The sequence below is a fragment of the Lissotriton helveticus genome, chromosome 11 (assembly GCF_964261635.1).
Source record: "Lissotriton helveticus chromosome 11, aLisHel1.1, whole genome shotgun sequence".
Lineage (NCBI taxonomy): Eukaryota > Metazoa > Chordata > Amphibia > Caudata > Salamandridae > Lissotriton > Lissotriton helveticus.
In genome coordinates this window covers 159084948-159109360 of record NC_136072.1, presented here as the reverse complement: position 1 = coordinate 159109360, position 24413 = coordinate 159084948, and the positions used below count along the sequence as shown (strand labels likewise).

General features: G+C 47.5%; 1 protein-coding gene across 7 annotated transcripts in view; it reads left to right on the top strand.

Annotated features, from left to right (window-relative positions):
- LRRC34 (leucine rich repeat containing 34) overlaps positions 1-24413 on the top strand; it is a 431531-nt gene that overhangs the window by 290037 nt on the left and 117081 nt on the right. For all 7 annotated transcript variants that reach the window (XM_078666059.1, XM_078666060.1, XM_078666064.1 and 4 more), the window contains one exon: positions 10030-10143. In XM_078666059.1, coding sequence (XP_078522185.1) covers positions 10030-10143 — 114 coding nt within the window. The remainder of the gene's footprint in view (positions 1-10029; positions 10144-24413) is intronic.

Here is a 24413-nt window from a genome sequence, read left to right as displayed (position 1 = left end):
GAGCGTGCTGGTGGTTGCAATCTATTCTCCTTGCCTGAGGCTCATCGTGAGATTTCGAGCGTTTCTGCTCGAAAGGCAGCTTGGATTGGGTCTTGTCTCCCCTGCCCATGACTGCGGTGGCTCTGCCCTACTCGTTGGAGGGTACAATGTCTCTATTGTTTCTTCTTACGGAGCGCTAGTTGGCCGTGCTTGAGTGCCTGGGCAGCCCCGTACCGCTGCGACTCCCACCTCATGTACTGCGACAAATTCCTATACCAGCGGACTGTCCCAGCCTCCGAGGGGGACGCAGCGTAACTAGACTCGGTCAATCACTGTGTCCTCAGTCACCCTCAGTTCTGTGCCTGTCAGTGCTGTGCTGGCTGTGGTGTTATGCGGGTGGGTCCAATAGTGGCTGCTACTCCCTGTCCCAGCAGCAGACACTCTATCTCAGCCACGCACCCCTCCTCCAGGCCTGCCTCACTCCCCGGCCGCGCATCCATGCGTGCCCATTGGGGCTCACGTACCTGCAGTGCCCAGCTGCGTTCAGAGAGTTCACCAGCAAGTTTGTTCCTGCTGGGTAGGCCCTACGCGCCTCCACAATGTCTCACCACTTTCCCAGCCACCAGCTGCCGGTGTCCTGAGCGTGGGCAAGGCAAGACCCAATGCCACCACCCCGCAACGTGTCTGGTCTCTGAGGATGGATCCCGTGTCCCGCCCTTTGCGATGCCCTCTCCCGGGCTCTCCGGGCCTCTATGCTAATTAGAGGTATATTACCCCCCGCTCCTGTAGCGTGATATTCGCAGTGCAGCACTTGCCTGCGTGAACAGTGGGGGCCGGGTCACACTGCCTTAGTGCCTGTCAGTTCTAGCAGTGCTCAGGGAGATCCGAGGGGCCACCAACACCAGTCCCTCCACAATCAGTGCGCTGAAGTGCCTCTGCTCTCCGGCCCTCAGCGTGATCTCTCTAGCCAGTGCAAGACACAAGTGTCTGCCGCACGTCGGGCCACGTCGATCCGCCTCTGCTGGCACTTGAGCTTGGTGTTTCTCGGCCCTCCAGCCACCTTGCTGTACCTCGTTGTTTCTTCGGTTGCGGGCAGCGTATTTCAAATCCAAGCAGCGCCGGGACTGGCGTGCACCTCCTGCTAGCCGATCCTCCGTTGTGGGAAGCTAGATCATGGGAATACTGCTGGATTAATGCAGAATATTTATTCGACATGGCGGAGAGCCGGGTTCAAGCGACCATTTTAGTCGCGAGCTAGCTCTGCCCCTACAGGGAGTATGTTTAAAATGTCTAAGGGGTTGATTAAATTCATCACAGATTCCACAGATTGAGGCCGCTCCACAGGCGAACATTTCCATATTAAAATCTCCTACCCATATAATTGACACGCCTTTGTGTGGTCATTTGAATTCTATGACATCCACAATTCTAGTTTCCGAGGGATCAAATATATTATAATAAAAATTAACCAATACCAGATCAAAGTGTTTCTACAGAGTAATCAAAAGTATATGATAGACGGGTGTAGTAGCCATTTCAAGTACTGTACAGTTCACAGTCCACCAAGGAGACGGCTATAAAGGTAGCCAGGACCTCTCTGGCCCGACCTGACTGTGAGGGGATGGCTGAAACATATGCGTTGGGTCCAATTACCATGTCTCTTGGCAACAAAATATTTGGTAGATTCAACTCCTAAATACTTCTTTAAATAAATCTCTGATTCCTCTGGAATGGAAGCATGCAATGGTTATTCCATTATTGAAAAAGGCTAATGCTGACCCAACGGTGTCATCAAACTATCGGCCAATCTCCTTGCTCCCTATATTTTCAAAAATCTTGGAGAGGCAAATTAATGGTCAACTGTCTCAGTTCATTGAAAATTACAGGATTTTGCATTCTTCTCAATCTGGTTTTCGAACCAGTTATTCTACGGAGTCGGCTCTTCTTGGTGTAAACGAAATGTTGCGCCAAAATTTGGATGCAGGTAATACGGTCGCACTTGTCTTTTTGGATTTAAGTGCGGCCTTTGACACAGTGTCCCATGCCGTGCTGAGAAGTGCTCTACAGGGGTTACTGGTTCTGCATTTAGCTGGTTAACCTCTTTTCTCACTGACTGTACATTTCAGGTCTTCTCTACTGCAGCAAATTCAAAGACTCATTCCCCCAGGGTCCCCCAGGGGTCCATTCTTAGTCCTTTGCTGTTTAACAAATATGTTAGACCCCTGGCAATGATTGTTGAAGGAGCTGGGTCGTCGTTATTTTCATACGCCGACGACACTCAGATAATTTTTTCCCTTTCTGCAGGAAAAAATTCAGAGCCTTCTGCTCTTCGGGCTGGGCTGAGCAAAGTGGCATCTTGGATTCATGCCAATTTTCTCAAGCTGAATGAAAACGGAGGTCTTGGTACTCGGAAAAGACAAAGAGCTCTGAGGTCCTCAACAATGGCCCACAGAAATGGGTGCAGTACCTCAGCCTTCTCATCATGTTCGCAACCTTGTCTTTATTATTGACGACTCATTATCTATGCGTCATCAAGCGACGAAGGTTGCTGCAACATGTTTCACCATTCTAAAGTGGCTGAGAAAAATTGTGTGGATGCTCCCTAGCCCTACTCAGAGAACCGTAGTCCAGGCTCTTATTACATCTAAAAGATTGTTTTTACCAAGAAGGGGTAACCCTGTGTCCCTCAGAACCTGGGTATGTATGGTTAAAGACAAAAATGGTTCTGTCGGGTGAGTAAATTGCTTTTACGTGAAGGCTAGGTTAGCTCATAACAAAAGATAACAAATAAAAAGAGAAGACCTCTCTGACAACAAATATAATTCAACATTTTTATGAAAGAGCAAAGTCACATTAAAACACCGGAATTACTTCATTCCATTTCAATTTCAATTATAAGTGAAAAAGTGACTATTGGTGAACAGAGTGAATAGTGCAACAATTTCAGTGACACTTATTTACAAATATATTGTGTGACTGTGCCCGTTCCCGGAGGGTTCTTGACCAGTATTGTGCGTCGACGTTTGATCGAGCGACCGCGAGCAATGAAAGCCGGTACCCTGCTCATTTGGAAAGTGTTCCTCTATGTTAGATTGACCTATTGGCCTACGCACAGTGTGTGACTGTCGCCTCCTGTGTATCCGAACATCAAAACAACCCAGTCACCCCTCCCCTCCCCTCGTACCAACCCCCCCCCCCCCCCTGTCTTGATAAAGATCCGCGTGACCACCAACCGGGGCACATTAGGATCGAAACGTCGACGCACAATACTGGTCAAGAACCCTCCGGGAACGGGCACAGTCACCATCTGTCTCCTTGGAGTATTAACTTAGAACTCTGACCGCCAAAAATCTTCCCCCTCGCCCATTCTTCCTTGTATAAACTTTGTATATATTTGTAAATAAGTGTCACTGAAATTGTTGCACTATTCACTCTGTTCACCAATAGTCACTTTTTCACTTATAATTGAAATTGAAATGGAATGAAGTAATTCCGGTGTTTTAATGTGACTTTGCTCTTTCATAAAAATTTTGAATTATATTTGTTGTCAGAGAGGTCTTCTCTTTTTATTTGTTATCTTTTGTTATGAGCTAACCTAGCCTTCACGTAAAAGCAATTTACTCACCCGACAGAACCATTTTTGTCTTTAATCTTATTACATCTAGACTGGACTACGGTAACATCCTCTATCTTGGAGCTAATAAAGATGTTATCCGAAAGCTTCAGAGAGTACACAACTCAGCGGCCAGATTGCTCTGCCGAACTCCTAGAACTGCCACTACTTCCGCATCCCTGAAAGATCTTCATTGGTTAAGAGTTGAGAATCGGATTAATTTTAAAGTTCTGAACTTTATGTTCAGAATTAAGCACCGCATGGCTCCCATGTATGTGCAAAATCTAGTCCACCTCTATTTACCTTACCGTACTCTCAGATCCACTACTCAGGCTAAATTTCAGGTGCCAAAGACCAGACTATCCCGCATGGGTGGCCGTTCTTTTTCATATTTGGCGCCTGTTCTATGGAATGTTCTTCCGCTGTCACTTCGTAGTCAGATGACCATCACACTCTTTCATAAATCCCTTAAAACCTGGCTTTTTAATCAGTAAGTTCCACTCTCCTATCTGCTGTTGTTACCGCCGGGTGCCAGGAAACCCTTTTGGGTAGCTGTTGCGCCTAGATATAAATTTAAATAACATAACATAACCACTCTGGGTGTGCAAGCCTTCCACATTCCATGAAATTGGGCCCAGAGACCATACCGGTAAAGTGGAATCATTAGTAACCTGTTAATTGGATACTGTGAATTTTACACGGTCAGATGTTTCCTTGGCTGCGATTACCATATAAGGTATTCAGTCCAATTGCTCTAGTGGGGACAAATGTCAAACCTGTTAGAGAGAGAAAAGGGAGAATTGGAGTGGGGGTGATGACATGACAATTTGCTCCTTGCAATACCAGACTGAGGATTGTTACAGCCATTGTCCAGTAGCCTTTGGGCCCTGAGAGGCTAAAAGAAGTTCAGCGGGAGGGCTCTAATGCCCTCCAAGGAGGTAGCAGTGTGGCAGAGAGAGTGTAATAGATCCCGGACCAGGCTTAGTTTTCTGAAATTGATTATCTCACAGTCACTTTGAGGATTTAGGGACCTGAATCAACTTTGCCTGGCCCGATCTCAGGCTCCTGGATGGCTCATACTGTTTCAAATGAGATTTAAAAAAAAGTGAGATCCTACCCCTTGAATGGCCTTGTAGGCCAGGCAGACTGACTTAAACTTTCTCCTCTTCTCCATTGGTAGCCAGTGGAGGGCTCCTAGTCTGTAGGCGACTGGCTCCGATTTGGGAATGTCCAGCACCAGCCTTGCTGCAGCGTTCTGTAGGTGCTGTAGTTTTGTTAGATGTTGAATTTGTATCCCAGCTTACAAGGCATTCCCGTAATCAAACCTAGATAAGGCCAGTGCTGTTACTAATGTTTTACAAGAATCTTGGGGAATAAACAGCAATAGTTTTTTTAATCATTTTGAGGATATACCACACCGTGGAAGACAGTTTGTTTATCTAAGCGTTAAAAGATAATTTGTTATCCAGTACCACTCCCAGGTTTCTAACTTTGTCCACTGGGGATGGGCAGTCGCCTAAGCTATCCGGCCACCATTTTGGTGACCAAAAATTCATATCTGTCCCAAGCAACATAACTTCGGTTTTATCACCGTTTAATTTTAGGCAGTTAAGCTGCATCCAGTGATTAATCTGTCTCATGCAGTTGCTAAATCTGCCTGCTGTCTCCTCTAGGTTGTTTGAGACCGACCCCACTATTTGGGTGTCGTCTGCATAGGAGACTGGTAGGAAACCACAGTTCCTTATTATAGCTGCTAATGGGGCAACATATATATTAATAAGGATGGGGCTTAAGGAAGACCCCTGAGGTACCCCGCAAGGCAAATTAAAGGATTTGGATGTGGCATCTCCTAATTTAACTATAAAAGTTCTATCGGTCGAATATGAGGATAGCAACTTGAGTGCCGTCTTGTGGACTCTTACTTCGGCTAGTCGGGTCAGGAGTGTATCATGGTTTACAGTGTCGAAGGCCACTGAGCGATCTAATAGAATCAAGGTGGCCTTCCGTCCCGCATCCAGTACACTCCGGAGTTCCTCCACTGCCATGATCAGAGCTGTCTCAGTTCCATGTTCCTCCCGGAACCCGTACTGTGAATGGTGCAGGGCATTTACAGAGGTTAGACATTTTGACAATTGCTTATTCAATAATTTTTCCAGTACTTTTGCTGGAAAAGGGATTCTCAATATTGGTCTGTAGTTCCCGGGATCCTGCGGATCCAGATTTGGCTTCTTTAGTAACGGGAGGACTGAGGTAGTTTTCCAGGCATCTGGAAAACAGCTAGATTTAATTATCTTTGTGAAAACCAGAGTTAGTGGGTCGCTCAGTAGATCTGGAAACAGGTGCATCACCTTAGGTGGGCAGGGGTCCGTTAGGCCCCCAGACCTAGTTGTCATTACCACCTGTTTAATCTGTTCCACAGATGGGGGCCAAAAGTGGAACCCCAGATTGGAGTTTCCAGTGGGCAGGCCCTGTTTGGGTTCTATATTACTCCTTCACCTTAAAAAGCCAACACTTGTTTCGCTGCTCAGATGAGAAATTTGTCCCGCGACTTCATCAGGGCTAAGAGAAGTACAGACCTAAAACCCCACTGTAATGTGGTGTATGGTATTCGTATGTTATTTATGTCCCTCACATTTTCCAAATCCGGAATAGAAAGGCACAGGTGGCAATGAATGGGTGACATGATGAATAATCCCGAACTGGGGCTGTTATCCTGGAATGTAAATGGGCTTGGGGATTAGTCGAAAAGGGGTTTGGTACTGGAGTTCATCAAACACCACTTGCCAGATGTGGCCCTCCTACAGGAGACACATCTGGTAGTAATACCTCCAAGACCCTAGACAGGTGGGGATACATTTTAGCCGTACACTCTGGCTTCACTTCTGGGTTGAGAAGGGTAGGGGTGTTTGCAAGGAGGCAATTCCCCCTTATACTGGAGCGGACCTGGGTGGACGACCAGGGTAGATTTGCCGCGCTGACTGGCAAGTGGGAAGGGAAAATGATCAATATCATCTCAGTATACATGCCTCTGGCATTACACAACATTGCCATTCCAGACCTGAGTACATTTCTTCTGAGGTTACCAGAGAGAGAACTCCTGATCATAGGAGACTTTAATATGACGCCAAACGACCTTCAGGATCGACATCCCCCAAAGACGCAACCCAGCCATCACTCTGCGCTGTCAGATTTTATGGTAGCAATGGGTTTGGCAGTTGTCTGGCGCACTCAAAACCCACAGATAGGGCAATTCACTTATTACTCAGGGTCACATAACAGCCACTCACGACACATACAGATAGGGTTCCCTATTTCAGGGATGCAAAGAACTTGGCACGGGGAATCCCAGATCACTCCCCGTTATGGGCTAGCTACCAAGCGGAAACTCGATGAGCCAGACAAGGCATAGCATTGCAGCCATACGGCCTGAACGTTCCTCCGATAAGTAGAGGGATAGTCCAGGCCACAAAAGCCTATTTCGTAGAAAATAAGAACTCGGTAGAATCAGCACTGGTTTTGTGGGATGCATACAAGACAGTCATAAAAGGGGAAGGACTTTCACTCATGGTAGGATATAAAAGGGACAAGAGGGCAGCTCTGGAGGAGATGAAGTGAGACATATTAAACTTAGAGACTCAACTGCCAGGAAACTACACTGAAGAGCTACTTAACACACTACAGCTCAAGAGACAGGAGTGTAGAGAATTTGCCTCAGAGGCTCCCAGAGCCAAACTGTCAGCTACAAGAGATCACATTTACGAGTATGGTGACAAATCTGGGAAGCTGCTGGCCTGGCACGAACGGCGTGAAAGAGCAAATAAGTGGGTGCGTACAATCACTACAACAGTAGGAACTACACTGAGTGCCCCTCAAGAAATAGCTGAGGCATTCGCACATTATTATGCCACTGTATATGCGGAGAGCCCTACCGCCACATCGGAAGTCTCAAAAGCCATCTTAGCAGACCTATCCCTACCAGTATTCACCCCCTAAGATGCCTCCGGCATGGAGAGCGATATCACGGTGGAGGAAGTAACATCTGCCATTCATAGTGTTCAGTCCGGGAGGCTATGGGACCAAACAGCCTTCTGATTGAACTATACAAAGCAGTGGCCCCACAAGTGGTGCCATATTTATTTCAAATGTATTCAGAGAGTGGAAGGTTTGGGGAGCTGCCCAAGGATCAACGCTTGGCTTCAATGCTAGTCATCCATTGACCTGTTAAACGGACATATCAATGCGCCTCATACCGCCCTATCGCACTCCTTAGCGCTGAAATCAAAATATTGGCCAAGCTTCTCGCCGCCAGGCTTGTACGCCATGTTTCATATTTGATACTCCCGGTCAATCGGGTTTCATGTGCCGCCTCCATTCGGTAATGGGCAGGAAAGATACTATGAGAAAAGACGCAATAGTGATGTCCCTGGCCACATGCATGGTGTTCGATACAGTGGAATGGCCATGGCGTAGGTGGTAGTGAATGGGCGGACATCCGCGTCCTTTAAGTAGCGGAGAGCTACTCGTCAGGGTTGTGCCCTGTCTCCACTCGTATTTGCGTTGCTTCTCGAACCACTGGGGGTATGGATAGAGGAGACGAACTGATTAGAGGTCTTTATTGGTCAGAACAATGGGAAGATCGTTTATCACTTTACTCCGTTGACGTCCTGGTATATCTAGCCTCCCCTCGCCACTCAATTGCCAGAATCATGATTATCCTAGCAAACCTGGGAGAGCAATCAGGATATTCCATCAACTGGTTAAAATCCACAATTTATGTAGTTTGTGGGGCAGCCCTACCGACAGGTTGTGAGGCGACAGTGGTAACAGAGGGTTTTTGTTATTTCGGAATATTCACAAAAGCTGATTCAGATCTGTTCTTCACCCAAAATATACAGGCCCATTGACATGTCTCTGCAGCGATGCCCAGCTTTGGAGGAAACTGCCGCAATTATTGTTGGAGCAGTCAGCACTCTATAACATGATTGTGTTGCCTAGTTTTTTGTATGTCCTAGAAAATAACCCAATCGTAATCCCCCAACATTTTTCCGGGCTGTAAAAATTGAGGTTCGGGATCTATTATGGGATGGGGAGCCCCCGAGAATAGTTATGCTGAAGTTAATATGGCGGTGGTGTGATGGGGGCATTGCACTGCCACATACTGAAAGATATTACTGAGCGGCACAGCTGGCAGTGATTAATCAATGGGTGCATCGTCCCCAGGACGAACCGCCTATAGGACAGACAGGTTTCTGTTGGGCAAGGGAGGTTACACGAGAGCCTTGTATAAGAAACCTAGAGGGAAAATATTGACTGGACCTACCGCACATACGATCACTCTATGGCATGAGGTGAATAAATGGTTAGGGTGTTACAGCACATTAACTCAAAGTAATGCACTCTGGGATAGGGAGAGGCTAGGCAGACTTCACACATGTAAAGGATTCCATAAATGGGACCTTATAGGTATCTCAACAGAGGGAGATCTATGGAGAAGGGGGGGGGGGTCCCCATTGCGGAATTACAGTCGAAGTTTGAACTGGCCCCAACTGAAACCTTAAGATATTTCCAAATGAGACACCCCTTATTGGCAGCTATTCCCTCGGGAAGTAGTCTCCCGGAAGCCTCACCGCTAATGGACAGGCTTCTCACCGACTTTATGGACCGTAAGGCAATTTCCTTGACCTATCAAAAGCGAATACATATCTCCTCTGATCCCTTGCAAAAACACCGGGACCTCTGACATAGTGATTTAGGTGTGCTAGAGGACGAGGACTGGCAGGGGGCCCTTGGTTCATATCTGCTAAATTACGGCTCATTCAACTTAAAATCCTACACCACTCCATCCTCCCCAGAGCTACACTAGTCAAAATGGGTAGAGAGACTACGAAATACTGTCAGCAAGCTTGTGGACAGGAAGGTACTTTTTACCATCTATTATGGGAGTGCCCGGTGATTAGGTATTACTGGAGAGAGGTGGTGAACACATTGGCCAGAGTCTGCAGGGGACATTAGAACCAGAACCAAAACAATGCTTCGTTCAGGTCCGAGATGGGACGGATCTGAGGCGGAAAGACCAGATATGGGGGGCACTGGGAATGGTAATCGCAAAACGTAATATCCAGTGTTTTAAGGTGTAGTTGTGGATTTGTAGAGTCTTTGGTTACAATGATGCTCTCAAAGATAGAGTGGAGGTGCTGAAGAAGGGAAGTTAGGGTTCTTATATCATCACCCCTATATTCTAAGCTGTCGATCACTCCTTATCTTTGATTAAATCATGCTGTTACTCCCACAAATTATTGTTAGCAACTCTCCTTTTGCTGTCAGCCAACTTTGCGTTCTGTCTGTTTTAACCTTCAACTGCAATATCTGCTGCTCCTAAAATGTTTTAAGATATATTAATTGATTAAAATACACTGTATTTCTTTCTTTTTTTGGAGGGACGCCCCGCCTAGTGCTTTGAAGCAGCGCTATTTGGAGGTATGTGCAGATCTAAACCAGCCAGTGAATCCTTTTTTGGCTGAAAGGCTGCAAGTGGATCCAGAAACTGATCTGTAAGGATTTTAAATACCTCTGATAGTCATTTCTTACAGATATGTTTCTTTTAAAATCAGGTTTTGCAATTCTGCTTTGCTTGAAAAAGGTAAAATGAAAAAGTGTGAATATGTTCCCTCAATATTTAAAGCTTTAGTATTCAACAAAATGGTATTGTCTATACGTGACTTGCTCTCTGTTGAGATAATGACAAAGAAAACTTCATACTTGACTCTTTCGACTTTTGTGTTATCAATCACATCCATCCAAATAAATGTAATAAAATATTAGAGTAAAATATCCTAGATGCTATAAATAAAGCACGGTTGCCTACCGAACAAACTCTTACCGATTCATGTTAAAGTGAAAAACCGCTCAAAGGAATATTATAAAAATTAGTTGTATGCGAGTCATGAAGGATATTTGCGATATCACTTCTCGGATTAATCAAATACCAGTTCAAAGGTACTCCATAAACTGCTGAGTAAAAACATCTCAATAATAAATTATGTTTAAAATCAAAATTGGTCAGTGCTCTGTCAATGGAAGAATTACATTCCTCTAGTAAGGCGAGGAACTGGAAACAGTTGACAGCGACGGTCTCCTTGCTATCTTGGTAGGATGAACCATTTCTGATAACCAGCATTTGTTAATGGGGACACGGAGATGCAGATATGACCCAGAAACAATGTAATTGCCTGAAAAGTACTGCTTCACCATCCAACAGCACCAGAGGTAGGAGTGGCGACTTACTCCTGAAATAAAAGTCAGCAACTGAATTATATTCAGCACTGCATGCCATAATGCACAGAAGCAGACGTACATTTGACTTGGAGCAATCACTAGCATAGATGTTGCTACAGTGAACTTTCTGCACCTAATTGACCTAGAACCATGTATTGTGTACTTGATGTAGGCATTAAGCGGTCACATATTGAGCAGAAGTAGAGAGACGAGAAAGATACAGGGAGGCCCATCTGATTTCCAGGCAGTGTTTCAGATAGGTTGGGCTGATTTAAAGATGGGGGAAACAGAAAATCCACAAATTTCTACCAGTGGTATTTCCTTCATCATAGGGGCAGTATGTTAGAAGAAATTAATTGTGTGCATACCTCTCTAGCTGTAGCATTTTTCTAAAAACAGAGCAGTTTGTGTTACCACCCAACTCTATACAAATCCTCCATCTTGGTGTGGTGTGTGAAGCGTCACTTTCTTATTTAAGTTGGGTAGTAATGAAAATCCATTCGATTTGTGAAGGAAATGCTGAATCTGGAGGTGAATCCTCCCTCCACCAAACAGATAACCAGCAGTTTCATTAAAAGTTTTAGGAGGCCATGAAATCTTAATGTATTTGTGTAAGGAGAATGATAGACAAAAATCCATTCAATGCGCCATTAGCCTTTCACCATATGCTACAACCCACAGTTAACATTAATCGAGTTGACATAAACTGTTGGGTTACTACATTTGACGACACCATCAAAGCTGCTCCAATACAATGTAAAATAATAAGCCAATATTGCATGCATTATAAATCACTCAAAACTGTTTATTTGACTTTTACTGTTTGCTCTGGTGTGGGGAAAAAGTCTCAGTTCTCAAAATACTTATGGGAGGATTAACATGGAGCTCCCAGTTCAATAGCTTGAACACCCACTGCTATTAATATAAATAATGTTACACCCCACAAAAAATCTGTAGACGGGAAGCCACTACTTAACCCTAATCTGCACCTTTCTACTACTAATGCAGTTATCCATGAATATGGATTTGTATCACTGTCCTAATCCCCTCGGGGACTGTGATGCTTTAGAGCTCCCTCCTGCAGGTGAAGCAGACAAAACCCATTCCACTCTGCTCTATAACATAAATTGCTGTACGCAGAAGTCACCCATCCTGCCTCCATGCCCAATGTTTAGGTGGGACTCTGGTGTAGTTCACAGATTTTCGTTGCCAGCCTTCAAGAGTGCCTTGAAGCTAATCTCATTCACTTCCGCAGAGAGACCATGACTTCTCATTGTAAGAGAAATCACAGCAGCTCACACAGTGTGTAAAATGGTAAGGGGAAGAGAGAGAAAACACTGATGCAAGTTTTGTCACACTTCCTTTGGAACTGCTATGGAAGTCTGCAATTAAACAATACCAGATTAGAAAAGAACCTTAAAACATTCATGTCATGTACAATCCTTTACCCAATAACCTCACGTAACAAGTTCTCTGTCTCAGCCCTTTCTTCTCTAAAACTTAATGCAGTATCTCACTTGAAATATAAGAAAACAATGATTATGGTTTCACCTATTGAAAATCCTTTTGGGGAAGTTTTTGTGTACAACACGTATGAACTTATTAGAGAATTCACTACACATAAGTTCAAAGCAAGTTCCAGTCCAGGGAAAATTACGATATGTACAATGGCGACAAGAACAGGAGAGACACAAAGTGCAAAATAAGAATGTGGTAAAAAAAAAACTAAGAAAATTCAAATTTATGGATTCATAGTTCCAAACTGACACTCTTACCACTAAATAGTGGCTTCACGATGATTCTCAGATGACTGCCAAACACAAACTGCTATGGGAAGTAAAAGGACTCTGAATTCATTCTCCTCAGATACGATCACAATCCAAGATGGCTGCCGTATAAAATCCCACTACCCGCGAGACTCAGGTTAATTCCGTTTTTGTTGCAGCTTTCACTGCTGCACAACCCAATTTTGCTCCAATCTAGAGCATGCCCTCCAACAGTGGTAAGCATTTAACAAATACCATTTAGACTTTTAATTTCCTATACCTCAACAATTATTAACACAGTTCTATCGTCTGAGTAGTTGTTTTTATGTGCAGACCAAACAATATCCTTTTTCAAATATTATCTTGATTTTTTCATGAACCACCAAATTCTAGAATAAGAATGTGCATAAGGTAAAAGGTGAAAATAATTTTTTCACCAGTGTTTAGATAAAAATATCTCAGAGGCTTACATTGACTAAAAGATTCCTAACAATCTCTCTGAAAACATAACACATTGAAATGAGTAAGAGTCTGCCTAAATGAATGTGGGGTACATTTTGCTCCTGGCAGATGGCCAATCCTCTGTGATGCTATAGGCCCCTCCATCCTAGCAGAAGTCATTCCTCCATATTTAAAGTGCTACATTGATCTGTGAATGTTTGCAAATCTTGCTCTACTGACAAGCAGGAACACATTTGGGAAAAACAAAAATTACTGCTACACACACCCTACTCAGCATTATTTTTTATGCTGAGAAACAAACCAAAAACGTATGAGGTACACTAAAAGAAACAAAATACAAATTTCCTTAATAGGAAGTAAGTCTTCTTGTATATTGGGGACATTTCTGATTTTTCGTATCTAGGAATGCCTTTGCTTGGCATAGTGAATACATTATTTACGTAAGGCCTTTACCATTCATAGACTGGTAGCTCTGTGGCAGATGGTCTGTCAGTCAAAGGGTTTGTTATGAGCCCCAATGTCCCCCAATATAAGCCTAGGTAGCTGCATGACCTTTTACCTACAGTTGTCTTACCTTGCTCTACATAACGGTTCTGGCGCTGACCTTTTACCTAGTTATGTGCTGAATAAATATTGTGTGGTTTTCTTCGAAAACTAGCCTAATTTATTATGCATGTGGATTCTTAGTATTTTATCCTAATCCCCTGCCCTTTATGCACAGCAGGATTGCCATCTTCTGAATAATAACTCTCTACAAACGTCACTGCTATCTTCATCCTTAGACGACAGGCCCCCAGTACCATTAAAAGCACCACATCTTCACTGGGCAACCAGAGGAGAAGCTTCCATGCTGAAACGAGACACTAAAGTCCTTGCAAGCAGAAACTCCAGCACGCAGTGGTCTGACATCCCTTGCAGGGTGTCCAACTCGTGACCAAGACGGGGTCCTTCTTTCTCTCCCATCATGTAATGGAGTTGGCTCTTGTGAGAGGCTGTCTTAGTATATGGTGCTCACATATTTAAATGTAGCACCCTGCACTAATCCAGATAACCCTTATGGTGATTTTAGTGGTCTTAGACAACCTTAGAAACCTCTCTAAATGGTAGCTGTGGAGAGCAGCCTTCAGGCTTAGTCCAGAAGGAGTGTAAAGCAGCTTGTTTTACCAGCACTTAATCTTATGGTATGAGTTAAGTGAAAAAGCACCACAAAGTGTAGTTATAAAAAAGATGTATATATTATTAACACTCACTAACACAATGCATTATCTCCTACCCAAAAATATAAACACAATAGCACAGAATGCACAGTGGTCTCCAGGGGGAGTCCAAAGCATATACTAAAATAGTGGAATGCGAACCATGACTGTTGTCAAGAGGGAACCCAGAAGGTGTTGAAGAGTTGGGGACCCAATGATCCACCCAAGGTGTGTATCTAGGAACCCCACTGAGGTCATGTGCAGTGTGGGAACACAACTGCGTACTCAATTCAAGTCAATGGGTAAGTTGCAGTTGCAATTTTCAAGAAGAACCCTTCCCAGCGGACCCTCAAGAAACGCCTTGGAGGATGGAAGGTTGGAGAGCCACCCCACCCGTGGATACCCCAGGAACCAGGATACCTACACCAGGGAATCGGGTGCATAGTTGCCAAGTGGCCACCGTAGACAATAATGGAGGACTTCAGGAAGATGTCGCTGATGAAGAAGGTGAAAGAGTCCAGTGGAACTCAAAGGTGGATGGATTCAAGGTGAGAGGTACCTGCAAGCAGAGGGGACAGAGTCTAGGCCAATCAGGAGTGACCAGGAGGCACGGAAGACAAATGCCCAACGATGTTGGAGATGCAGAAGAGTTGATGATGCCCTTGAAGTTGCAGCTTTGTGGACCAGGCGATGCTGTGAAAGACCAGGAGCCGTTTCTGAGCTGTCCCACGTCAGATGTCAAGAGCCAAGGGGTCAGGGTCTGGCATGGGCACCAACGAGCCTTGGCAATGGCAGCCAACATAGTTGTAGAAAAAGGTGCAGCGTCGGGACCAACAAGGTCCAAGTGATGTACCGTGCATGCAGGGGAGCCTACTAGAGCCAAAGTAGACCCTGAAGAGGTCCCAGAGACAGAGGGCACAGGAGTCGTTTGAGGACCTTGTGCCGCTCACCAATGGATGAAGGCCCGAAGTGCACAGGATGCGGTGCAGGCGAAGATCGTGGCTGGAGCTTTAGTGCTAAGGCACCTCAGGGATTTCCATTGAATTTCCATTGAAATGAATGGGCACTCCATGACGAGTTACCCTTGTCATTAGCATCCAAGTGGTTAGCCCGAAGAACTCTGGAGGAGAGTATCAACAAGCCTTGGCAATGGCAAGTCGACGCAGTGCATTAGGGTTCTACTCCAGCGGTTCTGACGAAGTATACTGACCTCATACTCGTTGAGAAGGCAGTGCAAGCCTCGGGGGAGTTACAGAACCACCGCCTGTGTTGCTTATATTTTCGGAGTCCGTGGGAGCCCAGGATCAGCAGACCGGTCAGCTTCATTGGGGTGCCTGCAGATACAGGGGAGTGACTCCTTCACTCAAAGGGAGATTCCTTCGGGTGTCTTGGATGCCCACAGGTCCTGTGAAGAACCTGTATGGAGCACAGGCACAGACGTTGCAGCAGACTTGCAGGAAGACGAAACCAGGAGCAGCCGGAGTCTTCCCAAATGCAGTCTAGATTCCCAAAGCAAAGTCCAGAGTGCCCAGATGGATGACATAGAAGTGGTATTGGATCTGAATCTAGTCCCACGACGAATCTAGGGACCCACTCACAGGTAAACCCTTAAGTACCCTAAGGTAATGGTTGGGACGATTCAGGGGTGCCTCTCAGAGGAGGGGCTGGACAGTAGGGAGGGTACTCTATTTAGTGGCCACAGGATCATTATAAAATATACTGGTGCAGTATCTGGTGGAATGTCCCAACCAGCTTTCAGTGGTGTGCTACAAGATGCTTTTTCTTCAATGATGAGACACATCAACAGCTTCATACAGTTTCCACAAAATGAGGACTTTGCCAATGTGAAGATAGATTGTTATGCTTTGGGTCGCCTACCACATGTGGTTGGAGCAATTGATGGCACACATATTGCCTTGGTGCCACCACACTACAGAGAAAAAGTCTACTGCAATTGAAACAAGCATTTACAATGCAATGGTTTCGCCTTTGAAAAAGTTAGAGCTATTGGCTTTGTAAATGACAAAATTTGTATTTATGTGTTGGTTTTGAAAACAGATAAATAAATGGCATTGTCATTTACATTGCCATTAGCTTAATCTCTCGCAAATGTGAGACCTATTGTACCCTACGGACGAGCTCAGCAGACAGCAATTACTACCACACACACACACCCAGAGCCACAAACCCAGAGCCAGCCACACACACCCAGAGCCAGCCACACACACCCAGAGCCAGCCACACACACCCAGAGCCAGCCACACACACCCAGAGCCACACACACACACACACACACACACACACCCAGAGCCACACACACACACACAGAGCCACACACACACACACCCAGAGCCACACACACACACACACACCCAGAGCCACACACACACACACACCCAGATCCACACGCACACACAGAGCCACACACACACACCCAGAGCCACACACACACACACCCAGAGCCACACACACACACACACCCAGAGCCACACACACACCCAGAGCCACACACACACACCCAGAGCCACACACACACACACGGAGCCACACACACCCAGAGCCACACACACACACACACCCAGAGCCACACACACACACTCACCCAGAGCCACACACACACACCCAGAGCCACACACACACACACACACCCAGAGCCACACACACACACACCCAGAGCCACACACACACACACACACCCAGAGCCACACACACACACACACACACCCAGAGCCACACACACACACCCAGAGCCACACACACCCACCCAGAGCCACACACACCCACCCAGAGCCACACACACACACCCAGAGCAGCCACACACACCCACCCAGAGCCACACACACCCACCCAGAGCCACACACACCCACCCAGAGCCACACACACACTCAGGAGAGCAAGCACAGTGAGGGGGCAGGGAAGCAAGCACAGCGAGGGGGCAGGGAAGCAAGCACAGCAAGGGGCAGGGAAGGAAGCACAGCGAGGGGGCAGGGAAGGAAGCACAGCGAGGGGGCAGGGAAGCAAGCACAGCAAAGGGGCAGGGAAGCAAGCACAGCAAGGGGGCAGGGAAGCAAGCACAGCCAGGGGGCAGGAAAGCAAGCACAGCCAGGTTGCAGGGAGCAAGCACAACCAGGGGAAGGGGAACCAGGGGGCGGGGGAGCAAGCACAGCCAGGGGGCGGGGAAGCAAGCACAGCCAGGGGCAGGGAAGCAAGCACAGCCAGGGGGCAGGAAAGCAGGCACAGCCAGGGGGCAGGGAAGCAAGCACGGGCAGGGAAGCAAGCACGGGCAGGGAAGCAAGGACGGGCATGGAAGCAAGCACAGCCAGGGGGCAGGGAAGCAAGCACAGCCAGGGGGCAGGGAAGCAAGCACAGCCATGTTTCCAGTGCTTGGCTATTCTGAACAAACCATTGGTATCCGGCCTGCCACTCAAACGAAAACAACTCCCAGAATACCTTAAATAGCTAAATGAAACCTCAGAAGTAGAAACATTATGTCCTGACTACACGAGAGAGGCTGCAATTGTAACTGCGAGGGACAAATACCACTGAACTGGGAAGAAGACGGCGTACAACTATAGTGGAGGAATAACAACCTCGTACACTACTGCATACCACTTTGCTTTGGATCCAGGAACACCACAGGCCCATGTTTGGACGCTACTTCAGAAATGCCACAGCACAGGGAGAATAACATTACCTAATGTACTTGTGTAATGTAGTTGGTGCTCATGTAAAGCACTCCAATACCTACTTTCGCGTTATTTAAAACTGCCCAAAAATAGAAGCGGGGTTGAAGTCCTGGCAACGTGTTACAAATGCAGTTCATTAAAAAACGTTTTTTCTTGTTATTGAGGCCGCAGAAACAGCCAGCCTCGAGGAGCAGCTTCAAACATGGGGAGTAACTGTGACGGTGAGTACGCTGTTTTCTGGGCTAGTTCTTTAGATGCTTACCGTGCCACGGGGACGGGGCTTCGTGATAGGAGAATAAAGACTCTGCAATGGACAGAGGCTGGTAATCTATAAGAGCGGCATACGTGGCATTGTGTGAGGAGTTGGGCACGAGGTGACTGACTCGGTGAAGTCCATGAAGGGAGCAGTCTCACTCACCGGAAGTGCCCCACAGTTCCTCGTCTGAGCAGTCCATCCACACCCCTGGACCGTCTCACCCCAGCGCAAGCTCATTCTTGCGCCCCAGCAGCGCCCACCGTGGGTTGCCTCTCCAGCGATGCCCAGTCTCACTCCCTTCCAGTGCAGGGGTCTCTAAACTGGTTATGGCCTCTTCTGGTCTCCCCCAGCACCCCCCTCCTGCCACCCCACAGGAGAACACCCAAGTCTCACTCTCCAAAAACGAAATAAGGCACCCTTCCTCCAGATGTGTCCCTCTTCGTGCAGTGCCACATTCCACGTGCACCGCTGACTATTATTGCAGTACTCAGTCTCATTCACCTTGCAGCCCCCCACCTCAAAGCCCAGAAGCAGGGGTTGCCTCACTGATTCCGCAGTCCTCGGTTTAATTCCCCTACTGACAGTCGTTCCTTCCCGTAGCCCCTCACCCTCAGTCCCGCAGCCCCACTATTCAGCAGTGTCAGTCCCCGGCTTTCACTCTCTAGCATGGCCAGAGATTTACCCTCACAGCAGTGTGCCAGGCTGCGTCTAACTGAGAGTCAAGTGGACTGAGTGCAGCAGCGCGGAATGAGACGTTACCGGGATCGCGAGTAGACCACGAGTGGTGCTACCATGAACGCAAGGGATTCAGTGTAGAACACGCCGAGCTGGAAATAGAGAACACAGGTAAACTGGATTGAAGAGTTAGAGAGAGTACGCCGCGCCAAAAAAACACAGATTTACAGGACCCTTATGGGCATTCACGAACTTGAGGTAGGCGTGGGAAAGTGTATCCACGGTGTGTTTATACAACTAAAAAAAGAGACATTGAGGCAGAGACAAGTCCCATACATTTAAAAAAAAAGAAATTATAATCAAGACAGAGATACAGAGTGAACCCGGGAAACCTGCTACAAAATAGGTCAAAGATAAAAGTGATAAAGCCCTGATGAGAATTCAGAGATTGAGATAACGAGTTCGAAACGCGTCGGCAGAAAGGAGAAAATTAACTGTTGGACTGACTACAATATTGATTAATACGCCTAGTCAAATCTTTTTCTATCTCCTTTTGAATGTGACTTTATCCTTTAAATGATAGATGTGAAGAAATACCATGCAAAGATTGAATATTTGCTGGACAATAGATGTGCAATGTATATGTAATGTTCATTGAATTAAATGTTGTTTCTATATGTAATGTTAGGATTTATGTACATGTGTACTGTTCAATGTAATGTCTTTCTCATGCAAAATAATTTCTATTGAACAAACAAAAAAGTAAAGGGTATAAATAAATTATACCGAACAAACCCAGAAATAGGACTGATATGTTGCTTGAATTCACAAGCTATAAAAAAACGAATTGCAGGGTTGGCATCTTGTTTTTTACAAAGGCTGACTCTTCCAGCACCCTCCAGAGCCCCCTGTCCACTGCCCTGGGTTATCTGCGCTGCAGGTCTCCTGCCTGAGTCCCCAGCAGACCCCAGCATCACTCACTCAGCTGTACCCCATTCTCTCTCAGCAGTCACTCTCTCTCCCAGAAGTCCCCCAAACTTAGTGCTCCAGCAGAGCCAAGAGCTCGCTCCCAAGCAACCTGAGTCCTCCGGCAGTGCATTATTCTCACTGGCCCAGCAGTGCCCGCAGTCTCACTCTGCAGTGCACCTCCATCCTCTCTGTCCGAGCAGGGACCACAGCCTACCCCCACCTCAGAGCAGTGCCACTTTAATGCACGCTGCAGTGTCCTTATTTGCCTTTACGCTTACTCTGAGGACGCTGCCGAATCCAACTCCGGTATCAGTGCCCGTGTCTCACTCCCCCTGCCGCCAGTGCACGAGTCTCACTCACCCTGCACGCCAGTGCCTGAGTCTCACCCTCACTGCCCAGCAGTGCCCGAGTCTCACTCCCACTGCCCACCAGTGCCCGAGTCTCACCCTCACTGCCCAGCAGTGCCCGAGTCTCACTCCCACTGCCCACGAGTGCCCTGAGTCGCACTCTCATTTCCCGCCAGGGACCGAGTCTCACTCTCACTGCCCACCTCTGTGTCACTCAGGTGTCTGCGCTCTCTACTTACCACTGCAGTGGCCCCAGTCTCACCCTCGCCGCACTGCCCCTCTCTAGTCTCACTCGCCCCTTGAGTGAATCCAGCGGTTGACCAGCGACTTCAGACGTATTCATTCACTCACACATACCCGTAGTATTCCCTCTCCCCACAGCAGTGAGTCCCTCCCGCCCGGTACTCACACGAAGACCCCGAAGAGCAGGGCTCGGACACCCACTTCCAGCAGCAGCTCCCGCATCTCCGGTCCCTCGGCCGGCGCTCGCAGCCGCCCTGCTCTCACGGCCCGCCCGGCCCCATGCGCAGCCCGCGCCCCAGCCTCCCCCGCCGCCCCCGGCAAGGAACGGGGAGAGGGAGGGGGCAGGAGGGGTGGAGATACGAGAGGAAGAGGAGGAGGAGGGATGGGGAAGGATGAGGCTGGAGGAAAGAGCGAGATGCGAGGGGAGGAAGCAGAGGTGACGGCAGGAGGGGGTGAAAGAGAGGAGGAGGGGGTCACAACCAATAATGTACCATCTCCTTGCAGTGACAGCAGGGCTACCGCACACCTGCAGATGAAAGGCCTGGGCGCGAGGCACCGCTCGCCCACAAGGACCGGCCATTGTGTCGGGTATTAAAGCGGACCACGCCATGAAGGCTACTGCCCGGCTGCCATCTTCAGAGAACTGACCAAAACAAAAAATAAATAAATAAATCACCGCCCACCGCCGCATGACGTACGAAAAGGGGTGGGATGAGTAAAAATCGCGGGAACGCCCACGAATCTGCTCCGGCAATGACAGACAGATCTCTCTTCCAATGGCTAGCCTCCATTTATGGAGCTAGACAATGGAAGAGCAGGCGGGACAAAGCTCCCGTACTGTTGTAACATAAGATTTCGCCTGCGCGAACGCTGCTGCGCAGCGTATCGCCAGGCGAAACCTAAAAACTGCCATTCAATCAGTGTGCAAATTGTGTGCTAACTAGATTTGTACATCACAATCGTGTGTGCGCATTTTCCAACATCAACACATGATTCCTTTGTAATGTGGAACTGCACCATACCCCAGCAAATGTCACAACTTGGACCTGAGAGAGCCTGGTTTGTTGGTAAGTATATTTGTTTTAGTAAATTTCAAGTTTAATGAGCAAAAATAGTATTAACATGTTTGGCTCAATTCTTTTTTTTTATATAGGGGACTCAGCCTATCCTAACCGACCATGTTTGTTAGCATAGCTAAGGAATCTAACAACACCATGGGAAGTCTGCTTCAATGAGGCCCATGGAAGAACTCAGATGCCAGTTGAGTGGGCTTTTGGGCTCCTTAAGGCCAGGTTTTGATGTCTTGATAAGACTGGTGGAGCCCTCATCTGCTCACCGATAAGGTGTGCAAAATCACCATGGCATGCTGCATGTTGCATAACATAGCCGTGCAACAGTTCATCCTGTTCATTGCCGAGTTAGGAAACGCCATTGGGTGTGGATGTTGAAATGCCAAAAGAAGATGATAGTGGTAAAGAGCATGGAATACACATACGTCAAGATGTTATTGGCAATTTCTTTACATGGGTGCAATTATATATTTACATATTATTGCATTTTTTAGAACAGACAAGGTAAGGAAAAGCCAGGGCAAAGATGTTTGCTGATCTAAGTTTTGTCACATTGACTACTGTGTTTATTTACATTGATAGTTGTGCCATTTTGTAGGAGAGTAGGGTCTGCTTTCCTAAGGTCACCCCAATTTTTGCTTTTTGCTTCACTGGTTTTCGACTTAATGTGGCTGTGGGCTTGCTAATCAGACCCACAGCCTGCTGTTCTCTCTCTAAATTCACATACATGTATTTTAGGTACATCACCAATTTGGTATTGGATCACCTTATGAGCCCCTGTACAGTGTACTATAGGTACCCAGGGCATAGGTGCATCACAGGCCTACCAGGGGCTGCAGCATATCTTTTGCCACCCCTGGCGGGCTATCCAAACAGACACAACTGGCTGATCACTCAGCTGGGGCAAGGTTGTGTAATCACCCCTTGCTTAGATATAGTATACCTATATCTAAACCTATATCTGGACACATATGCACCTATAAGTCACTCCTATGGCAGGCCTTAACAATCCTGAAGGCAGAGTGCTTGGTTTTATGTGAGATGGTGCTCTAGCATGAGCTGAGCCTGTCTGCAGCTTTCGGAACCATTTCCTTATAGCTGTTCCAGGGTATTGCCATACCATATACTCTTAAGTGCATTATAATCCTTGCGGTTATTGCTAACTTTGGTTTGGCTTTATCAAAACATGTCGTGTAAGGTGTCATACACTTTGGAATACTACCCCCTCGCCAGTTCTGGCGACAGGGGTAGCATTCCACCCTTCTAGAGGGAGAAGACATGTTACTTTATTTAAACGCGGTTAAATCTAACCAGAGCCTCAGCATCACAAAATGGATGCTGCTGCCACAGACACGGGTCTGGCCTCCTGCTGCTGACCGAAACTGCGGCAGGGGAGTCCTGGACAAAAGGTTTCCTGTCACAGGGAGGTGTTACACCACCCCAGATAGGAGATAGTGGATTGAGGCAGGCAGGGCGAGTGAAACTAGACACTGCCTGGGGGGCACAAGGCTCCACATGCATAGCCCAGTTCAAGCCGGTGCTGGGACACTCCAGCCCCAGCTCTGGCGCGAAACTGGACAAAGGGAAAGGGGTGTAACCACCCCCTTCCTGGGTCCCACCCATAGGAGGGACCTAGCAGGTAATCCAGCCCCTTGATTTGGAATAAAGGTAGGAGCTGAGTTCAAAGACTTTAGATAATCCTGACTGAAACTTTGATACAGAACTCTGGACCCTTCGACATCCCACTCGACATGGAAGACTGAAGAATCTCCCTTGTGGTCAAGGAGTGACCACCCTGTGCAAACAGGCACCATCCAGCGCCCAACGGTTTGCTTTGTTGCAGCTCCAGCCGGAGCTCAAGCGACCGAGATCGACAAGAACCGGATTCCCAGATATCCAACAGCCTGATCCACAGCCACAGCAAAGCTGAGACCCGTGGAAGCGACGTGAGACGTGGGACCGGCCATCTTGAAAAGACTGCGAAGTGCTGACCGTGCAGCTCCTGAGGTATCCTCGAAGCTGTGCATTGGGGTTTGAGAAGCCCCAGCCCCGAGCAGCTCGTGCACTGAAGCTCACCCCTCCACACTCACCTAGTGCTACTTAGGGCCCTTTTGCATTTTCCTGCTCGACGCATCTGTCCGGTCACTTACCCGTTGGCTAGTGGCCTCTACGACGACGATTCTTTGAAACTACTCTGCTAGTCTGGTTGCTCCAGACTGGCCCTCGCTCCCCTGAAAAGGAGCCACCTCTCTGACCTTGCTGGTCCGAGTAAGAAGCGATCTGCAGTTCCTGCGTGGGTTGCATTTGCCAAGGCCTGTTGACTCCGATCCGGAAGCCGACACCGCCGACAGCGAGAGCCTTTGTGGGACAGCTCGCGATCCACTCCTGGTCATCCTCGGTGCCCCAGAGTCCACATGGCAGCGGAGACAAGCTTCTCGACAACCACCTGATTGCGCACGACATCGCCTGGTTCCTTCTTGGTTCCATTCTGGTCACTGGCTAGTGACCCAGACTCTGTCCCCTCTGCTTTCAGGTACTCTACATCTTCGATCCACCCTTGCATCCAACCGGACTCTTCTCTCCTGGCCGCCTGCAGCATCTTCATCTCCAGGCTCCATAGATCTCCACGACGAAACCCGACACACGTTTGCACCTATGCACCCGCTTCCTGTGGGTGAGGTAACGATCTAACACCGGTGCTCCTGTAGTGGTTTACACCTCTAGTGTCCTAGTTTTAAGTGGCTAAGTTCTAGTCCAGTCGGAAGCCTTCCAAAGCAGTAACTTTATAACTTTTACGCACCATTGACTTTGCATTGGTGCATGCGTGTGCTTTTAGCGCTGCACCCGAATCCCGCGGGCTACTCCCGTCCTAACTA